The 10,000-nt window shown below is 46.6% G+C and overlaps 1 protein-coding gene across 2 annotated transcripts in view; it reads right to left on the reverse strand.

Moving 5' to 3' along the window:
* LOC101885278 (pleckstrin homology domain-containing family G member 3) overlaps nucleotides 1-10,000 on the reverse strand; it is a 112,376-nt gene that overhangs the window by 634 nt on the left and 101,742 nt on the right. For both annotated transcript variants that reach the window (XM_073928031.1, XM_073928030.1), the window contains exons 9-12: nucleotides 6,689-6,871; nucleotides 4,832-4,924; nucleotides 2,821-2,907; nucleotides 2,700-2,733 (exon numbers count right to left, since the gene is read on the reverse strand). In XM_073928031.1, coding sequence (XP_073784132.1) covers nucleotides 2,700-2,733; nucleotides 2,821-2,907; nucleotides 4,832-4,924; nucleotides 6,689-6,871 — 397 coding nt within the window. The remainder of the gene's footprint in view (nucleotides 1-2,699; nucleotides 2,734-2,820; nucleotides 2,908-4,831; nucleotides 4,925-6,688; nucleotides 6,872-10,000) is intronic.

Raw genomic sequence — 10,000 nt, forward strand, 5'->3', positions numbered from 1 at the left:
AGAGAGCGGCGTCCCCGAAACTATCCTCGCCACCCGCGCCTCAGTTATAGCCGCGTCTAGCGCGGCAGAATAGAGAGGGTGGCGTCCCCTAAACTACCCTCGCCACCCGCGCCTCAGTTATATCTGCGTCTAGCGCGGCAGAATAGAGAGGGCGGCGTCCCCGAAACTACCCTCGCCATCCGCGCCTCAGTTATATCCACGTCTAGCGCGGCAGAATAGAGAGGGTGGCGTCCCCTAAACTACCCTCGCCACCCGCGCCTCAGTTATATCTGCGTCTAGCGCGGCAGAATAGAGAGGGTGGCGTCCCCTAAACTACCCTCGCCACCCGCGCCTCAGTTATATCCACGTCTAGCGTGGCAGAATAGAGAGGGTGGCGTCCCCTAAACTACCCTCGCCACCCGCGCCTCAGTTATATCTGCGTCTAGCGCGGCAGAATAGAGAGGGTGGCGTCCCCTAAACTACCCTCGCCACCCGCGCCTCAGTTATATCCACGTCTAGCGCGGCAGAATAGAGAGGGTGGCGTCCCCTAAACTACCCTCGCCACCCGCGCCTCAGTTATATCCGCGTCTAGCGTGGCAGAATAGAGAGGGTGGCGTCCCCTAAACTACCCTCGCCACCGGCGCCTCAGTTATAGCCGCGTCTAGCGTGGCAGAATAGAGAGGGTGGCGTCCCCTAAACTACCCTCGCCACCCGCGCCTCAGTTATAGCCGCGTCTAGCGTGGCAGAATAGAGAGAGCGGCGTCCCCTAAACTACCCTCGCCACCCGCGCCTCAGTTATATCCACGTCTAGCGCGGCAGAATAGAGAGGGTGGCGTCCCCTAAACTACCCTCGCCACCCGCGCCTCAGTTATATCTGCGTCTAGCGCGGCAGAATAGAGAGGGTGGCGTCCCCTAAACTACCCTCGCCACCCGCGCCTCAGTTATATCTGCGTCTAGCGCGGCAGAATAGAGAGGGTGGCGTCCCCTAAACTACCCTCGCCACCCGCGCCTCAGTTATATCTGCGTCTAGCGCGGCAGAATAGAGAGGGTGGCGTCCCCTAAACTACCCTCGCCACCCGCGCCTCAGTTATATCCACGTCTAGCGTGGCAGAATAGAGAGGGTGGCGTCCCCTAAACTACCCTCGCCACCCGCGCCTCAGTTATATCCACGTCTAGCGCGGCAGAATAGAGAGAGCGGCGTCCCCGAAACTACCCTCGCCACCCGCGCCTCAGTTATATCCACGTCTAGCGTGGCAGAATAGAGAGAGCGGCGTCCCCGAAACTACCCTCGCCACCCGCGCCTCAGTTATATCCACGTCTAGCGCGGCAGAATAGAGAGGGTGGCGTCCCCTAAACTACCCTCGCCACCCGCGCCTCAGTTATATCCACGTCTAGCGCGGCAGAATAGAGAGGGTGGCGTCCCCTAAACTACCCTCGCCACCCGCGCCTCAGTTATATCTGCGTCTAGCGCGGCAGAATAGAGAGGGTGGCGTCCCCTAAACTACCCTCGCCACCCGCGCCTCAGTTATATCTGCGTCTAGCGCGGCAGAATAGAGAGGGTGGCGTCCCCTAAACTACCCTCGCCACCCGCGCCTCAGTTATATCCACGTCTAGCGTGGCAGAATAGAGAGGGTGGCGTCCCCTAAACTACCCTCGCCACCCGCGCCTCAGTTATATCCACGTCTAGCGCGGCAGAATAGAGAGAGCGGCGTCCCCGAAACTACCCTCGCCACCCGCGCCTCAGTTATATCCACGTCTAGCGTGGCAGAATAGAGAGAGCGGCGTCCCCTAAACTACCCTCGCCACCCGCGCCTCAGTTATATCCACGTCTAGCGCGGCAGAATAGAGAGGGTGGCGTCCCCTAAACTACCCTCGCCACCCGCGCCTCAGTTATATCCACGTCTAGCGCGGCAGAATAGAGAGGGTGGCGTCCCCGAAACTACCCTCGCCACCCGCGCCTCAGTTATATCCACGTCTAGCGCGGCAGAATAGAGAGGGTGGCGTCCCCTAAACTACCCTCGCCACCCGCGCCTCAGTTATATCCACGTCTAGCGCGGCAGAATAGAGAGGGTGGCGTCCCCTAAACTACCCTCGCCACCCGCGCCTCAGTTATATCTGCGTCTAGCGCGGCAGAATAGAGAGAGCGGCGTCCCCTAAACTACCCTCGCCACCCGCGCCTCAGTTATAGCCGCGTCTAGCGTGGCAGAATAGAGAGAGCGGCGTCCCCTAAACTACCCTCGCCACCCGCGCCTCAGTTATATCCACGTCTAGCGCGGCAGAATAGAGAGGGTGGCGTCCCCTAAACTACCCTCGCCACCCGCGCCTCAGTTATATCCACGTCTAGCGTGGCAGAATAGAGAGAGCGGCGTCCCCTAAACTACCCTCGCCACCCGCGCCTCAGTTATATCCACGTCTAGCGTGGCAGAATAGAGAGGGTGGCGTCCCCTAAACTACCCTCGCCACCCGCGCCTCAGTTATATCCGCGTCTAGCGCGGCAGAATAGAGAGGGTGGCGTCCCCTAAACTACCCTCGCCACCCGCGCCTCAGTTATAGCCGCGTCTAGGGCGGTTTCACTTTAGGTTTGAGGGCGGCGTGACCGTCCTTTGCCTAGAGCGGCAGTTCAGCTTGCTCCGGCCCTGGGTGGGAAGAAACCCGGAAGTACCCGGAGACTATGCCGAAGGAGAATGAATGAATGTATGATCTACAGAAGCACAGCTCACCTGCTGAATGCATGTCCAGAATGGCGTCTTTGGCCTAAGGGTGATGAGAAAGAGAGAGCGGATGTTTACTGCAGCACGCACAGACTGATGGATCTGCGGTTTAACAGGCTGGTTTACTTACTTTCTGTGGTATAACAGCGTGGTGATTCTCCAGAATGAGTCTCTTTATATGATGAGCCCAGAGCTTCTTCTCCTCCACTGTCCTGGCCTGAAGAAAAACACACAGACACACACACACACACATAATTGTAACACAAATATGATGAGTTATAAAAATATTCACCCCCTCACATTTGTCATGAAGGGTAACATTAGCTATATGAACCAAAATGGTTCTTGGTACCAGGCTGTAAACACCTTTATTTTGCTGTAAAGTCGGTCATTTTGACAGTGGGCTCAATAGAAATCTGCTCTATTAAGGACTAGTGGAATTTCAGTGAACTGCAGTTTGAGTAACTTCTGTATTTGCTTCCCGAGGGAGAGCGGAAGGTTGTCGCTTGGCCAAAACACGTTAACTGAGAACAAGTAATAGATTCAGGCTCCGTTTACACTAGTGCGTTTTAGTTTTAAAACGGCGTTTTAGAATGAAAACGATCCGCGTCCACACTCGCGTTTTACCCAGCGTTTCTGAACTGCTCTTCGTCCACACCAAAACGCTGAAAACGCACATCACGTGACCACACACACACACTTTGGCAATCGCTGGAGCCCATCTACCCAGATGAGAGCTCTGCTAGTCGGACTTCTCATCAAGCATCTCCCGCTGGATCTAATCTCACTATATTTATTAAACGGGATATTTCATTCATCTTGTTGTCTTTATCTAACGACATATTCCTTGATTTTGGTCATTGGAATCTATTACTTGTTCTCAGGTAACGTGTTTTGGCTGAGCGCAAAGATAAGTTAATGATTAATGTAAGCACGTAGCCTACATTCTGTATATTGACTGATCGCTTGCCTTTATTTCCTATAATGTATAAACTTATTGTATGTTATACTTTTATAATGGCCATTATCGATTATTAAAACTGATATTCAGCAAAAGAGAGGGTGTGTTTCGTATTTTCACTGAAATTGAAAGGAGGCAGTTGTTATCGGCTCCGTTTTGTTATAAATATCCACACAGTGAAGATGACGCTCATGCAGCACGACGCCTCAACATTTCTGCTGTCTGTTAAGTTGTTAATATTAAAATGAAAATAGGCAGTTCCTTAAATCATGTTTACATTTTATTGTTGAGAAAGTGAAACAACGTAGCCAGTGTGATGTGAATGAAGTTATAAAGTACATGGTTCCCTGTGAAGATTGACGCGTGTCCTCGGTATGTTTTCCATATCAAACTGAGAAGAAGAGATGCAGCCTTGATCAAACTTGCGAAGTCTGAACTTACACGGAGAAGATGCAGGACTGAACTCTGTGTGTGGGCTACTTAATATTGAGGAAAAGCCCCAATCAGAGAGGCGAATGTCTGCAGAGCCCCGCCTCCGTTTTCAGATGTCTCCGTTTTCCATCATCCACACTGAGACGGAGCAGCAGCGTTTCAGAATGAAAACGGCCTCTCCAGCGTTTTCGAAACGCTCCGTTTTCGGCGCTCGAGAACTCCGGCGTAGTGTGGACGGATGGCGTAACCATAGCAAAACTTATGCGTTTTCAAACTAAAACGCATTAATATAAACGGGGCCTCAGAAGACCGAAAAGTCATTTGATAGAGACTATATATTAAATATCACGTTTAACAACTACAGTGAGATGAGATCCAGCGGTAGAGCCTTTGATGAACTGTCTGACGTGCGCTGCTCTCACCTGGGAAGGTTTGCTCAAAGCACCCGCTGACTGCCTGGAGCTCAGACCTCCGCACTCGCTGCAGCGCACGGGTGTGTGTGTGATCCCGTGATGTGCATTTTCAGAGGTATAGTGTGGACGAAGAGTTGTTCAGAAACGCTAGCTGAAACTCCAGTGTTAATGCGGATCGTTTTCATTCTAAAATGCCGTTTTAAAACTAAAATGTGTCAGTGTAAACGAGGCCACAGTGTGCGTGAGAGAATGCATCAGTATGAGCAAGTGTGTGAGTGAGTGTGTGTGCGTGAGAGAGAACGTGTATGTGTAAGTGCGTGTGTGTTCATACACACCTGAACCGTGTGCGGCTGCTTCGGGTGTTTGTAATGGGTCACACTGAAGCGAAGCAAATCTTTGGCGCTTTCTATCAGCATCAGAGTGGAGCACTGAACACAACAGGGTACAGTAGAGTGATATAAACCAGCAGAGCTCATGCAGGACAGCTCATTCAGCAGCTGTAGTGCTCTGAGAACACTGCAGCAACACGGAAACATTCAACACATTTATAACACAAACTAACACAGGAAAATAATCAGAGAGACTGAAATATGGAGAATTTACTAAATCCTGGATTCTCAATAAAAAATAATTCATTATTCATTAAATAATTAATTATAAAATATAAAATACACAAATATTATTCTTAAAGTAAAAGCAAAATACAACCATGTATGACAATAAATGTAAAATTATATATATAATATATAAATCAATAACTTCAACACTGAGAGTGAGTGAGTGAGTGAGTGAGTGAGTGAGTGTGTGAGTGAGTGTGTGAGTGAGTGAGTGTGTGAGTGAGTGTGTGAGTGAGTGAGTGAGTGAGTGAGTGAGTGAGTGAGTGAGTGTGTGAGTGAGTGAGTGAGTGTGTGAGTGAGTGAGTGAGTGTGTGAGTGAGTGTGTGAGTGAGTGAGTGAGTGTGTGAGTGTGTGAGTGAGTGTGTGAGTGAGTGAGTGAGTGAGTGTGTGAGTGAGTGAGTGAGTGTGTGAGTGAGTGAGTGAGTGAGTAAGTGAGTGAGTGTGTGAGTGAGTGAGTGTGTGAGTGTGTGAGTGAGTGAGTGTGTGAGTGAGTGTGTGAGTGAGTGAGTGAGTGAGTGAGTGAGTGAGTGAGTGAGTGTGTGAGTGAGTGAGTGAGTGTGTGAGTGAGTGAGTGAGTGAGTGAGTGAGTGTGTGAGTGAGTGAGTGAGTGAGTGAGTAAGTGAGTGAGTGTGTGAGTGAGTGAGTGAGTGTGTGAGTGAGTGAGTGAGTGAGTGAGTGAGTGTGTGAGTGAGTGAGTGAGTGAGTGAGTAAGTGAGTGAGTGTGTGAGTGAGTGAGTGAGTGTGTGAGTGAGTGAGTGAGTGAGTGAGTGAGTGTGTGAGTGAGTGTGTGAGTGAGTGAGTGAGTGTGTGAGTGAGTGAGTGAGTGAGTGAGTGTGTGAGTGAGTGAGTGAGTGTGTGAGTGAGTGAGTGAGTGAGTGTGTGAGTGAGTGTGTGAGTGAGTGAGTGAGTGTGTGAGTGTGTGAGTGAGTGTGTGAGTGAGTGAGTGAGTGAGTGTGTGAGTGAGTGAGTGTGTGAGTGAGTGAGTGAGTGAGTAAGTGAGTGAGTGTGTGAGTGAGTGAGTGTGTGAGTGTGTGAGTGAGTGAGTGTGTGAGTGAGTGTGTGAGTGAGTGAGTGAGTGAGTGAGTGTGTGAGTGAGTGAGTGTGTGAGTGAGTGAGTGAGTGAGTGAGTGAGTGAGTGAGTGTGTGAGTGAGTGAGTGAGTGAGTGAGTAAGTGAGTGAGTGTGTGAGTGTGTGAGTGAGTGAGTGAGTGTGTGAGTGAGTGAGTGAGTGAGTGAGTGAGTGTGTGAGTGAGTGAGTGAGTGAGTGAGTGAGTAAGTGAGTGAGTGTGTGAGTGAGTGAGTGAGTGTGTGAGTGAGTGAGTGAGTGAGTGAGTGTGTGAGTGAGTGTGTGAGTGAGTGAGTGAGTGTGTGAGTGAGTGAGTGAGTGAGTGTGTGAGTGAGTGTGTGAGTGAGTGAGTGAGTGAGTGTGTGAGTGAGTGAGTGAGTGAGTGTGTGAGTGTGTGAGTGAGTAAGTGAGTGAGTGAGTGAGTGAGTGTGTGAGTGAGTGTGTGAGTGAGTGAGTGTGTGAGTGAGTGAGTGAGTGAGTGAGTGTGTGAGTGAGTGAGTGAGTGTATACCGAGATGTGTGTCTTGTAGACGTAGTGCTCTCCTCTCTTCTTGGTGATGAGCAGCATCTTGTCGAACAGAAACAGCGTTCGCTCGTTCTTCGCCCGCTGGACATGAAACGTTCCCTCCAGAACCAGCTCACCGTATGTGCACAGATCTGCTCCCTTCCAGTTAATCAGCAGAGACTGGACCTCCTGCACACACAACACAACACAACACAACTCAACTCAACACTGCACAACTCAACACTAACATCTCAACTCTACACAACAACAGAACTAAACTCTACAAAACTCAACTCAACACAACTCAACTTAACTCAACACAAGCCAACACTAACATCTCAACTCTACACAATTCTACACAACTCAACATCAACATCTTAACTCTAGACAACAACACAAACATCTTAACTCTACACAACTCAACACTAATATCTAAACTCTACAAAATTTTACACAACTCAACATTACATTTTAACTCTAGACAAAAACACTAACATCTCAACTTAACACAACTCAACTCTACACTAACATCTCAACTCTAAACAACTCAACACAACCAAACTCTACACAACTCAACATTAACATCTCAACTCTACACAACTCAACACTAACATCTCAACTCTACACAACTAAACTCTACACAACTAAACTCTACACAACTCAACACTAACATCTCAAATCAACACAACTCTACACAACTAAACTCTACACAACTCAACACTAACAACTCAACTCTACACATCTCAACTCAACACAACTCTACACAACTCAACTCTACACAACTCAACACTTACATCTCAACTCTACACAACTCAACTCTACACAACTCAACACTACACAATTCAACTCTACACAACTCAACACAACCAAACTCTACACAACTCAACACTAACATCTCAACTCTACACAACTAAACTCTACACAACTTAACACTAACATCTCAACTCTACACAACTCAACTCTACACAACTCAACACAACCAAACTGTACACAACTCAACACTAACATCTCAACTCTACACAACTAAACTCTACACAACTTAACACTAACATCTCAACTCTACACATCTCAACTCAACACAACTCTACACAACTCAACTCTACACAACTCAACACTTACATCTCAACTCTACACAACTCAACTCTACACAACTCAACACTACACAATTCAACTCTACACAACTCAACACAACCAAACTCTACACAACTCAACACTAACATCTCAACTCTACACAACTAAACTCTACACAACTCAACACGAACATCTCAACTCTACACAACTAAACTCTACACAACTCAACACCAACATCTCAAATCAACACAACTCTACTCAACTAAACTCTACACAACTCAACACTAACAACTCAACTCTACACATCTCAACTCAACACAACTCTACACAACTCGACTCTACACAACTCAACACTTACATCTCAACTCTACACAACTCAACTCTACACAACTCAACACTACACAATTCAACTCTACACAACTCAACACAACCAAACTCTACACAACTCAACACTAACATCTCAACTCTACACAACTAAACTCTACACAACTTAACACTAACATCTCAACTCTACACAACTCAACTCTACACAACTCAACACAACCAAACTGTACACAACTCAACACTAACATCTCAACTCTACACAACTAAACTCTACACAACTTAACACTAACATCTCAACTCTACACATCTCAACTCAACACAACTCTACACAACTCAACTCTACACAACTCAACACTTACATCTCAACTCTACACAACTCAACTCTACACAACTCAACACTACACAATTCAACTCTACACAACTCAACACAACCAAACTCTACACAACTCAACACTAACATCTCAACTCTACACAACTAAACTCTACACAACTTAACACTAACATCTCAACTCTACACATCTCAACTCAACACAACTCTACACAACTCAACTCTACACAACTCAACACTTACATCTCAACTCTACACAACTCAACTCTACACAACTCAACACTACACAATTCAACTCTACACAACTCAACACAACCAAACTCTACACAACTCAACACTAACATCTCAACTCTACACAACTAAACTCTACACAACTAAACTCTACACAACTCAACACTAACATCTCAACTCTACACAACTAAACTCTACACAACTCAACACCAACATCTCAAATCAACACAACTCTACTCAACTAAACTCTACACAACTCAACACTAACAACTCAACTCTACACATCTCAACTCAACACAACTCTACACAACTCAACTCTACACAACTCAACACTTACATCTCAACTCTACACAACTCAACTCTACACAACTCAACACTACACAATTCAACTCTACACAACTCAACACAACCAAACTCTACACAACTCAACACTAACATCTCAACTCTACACAACTAAACTCTACACAACTTAACACTAACATCTCAACTCTACACAACTCAACTCTACACAACCAAACTGTACACAACTCAACACTAACATCTCAACTCTACACAACTCAACACTAACATCTCAACACTAACATCTCAACTCTACACAACTCAACACTAACATCTCAACACTAACATTTCAACTCTACACAACTAAAACACAACCAAACTCTACACAACTCAACACTAACATCTCAACACTAACATCTCAACTCTACACATCTCAACTCTACAAAATTCAACACTTACATCTCAACTCTACACAACTCAACTCTACACAACTCAACTCTACACAACTCAACACTAATATCTCAACACTAACATTTCAACTCTACACAACTCAACACAACCAAACTCTACACAACTCAACACTTACATCTCAACTCTACACAATTCAACTCTACACAACTCAGCACTACACAACACAACTAAAAAAATAAGTACACACTGTATTGACACTCGTGTTTGTTTGGCCATCAGTAAGTGGTATTGACCTAAAGAATGATCCCCATATAAACCCTTCTCCTCAATAATAATCCTCCATTCTCTGACCTGCGCAGTGCTTCAGCCCTGTCAACATCAGCACTGAGTGTTGATTTAATGACTGAGGCAGAAAGTCGTGATCTTTCATATTTTGACCCAAATGCATTAATGAACAGCTCATGAGTCAGAGCTCATTTCACTATTAATCAAAGAGTATGATCCTGCATTCACACGACGCTCATCTACAATGTAAATTTAACACAGTCGTGCTATAATAATCCACATCTGGCATTAATACACTGTGAGAGCTGTAATGGACAACAGGTGCTGATATTAGTCTGATTCTCCATTAGCACTGGATTCATATATGCACTGTGTGTGAAACACTGTTC

This window comes from Danio rerio, chromosome 17, assembly GCF_049306965.1.
Source record: "Danio rerio strain Tuebingen ecotype United States chromosome 17, GRCz12tu, whole genome shotgun sequence".
Taxonomy (NCBI): Eukaryota; Metazoa; Chordata; class Actinopteri; order Cypriniformes; family Danionidae; genus Danio; species Danio rerio.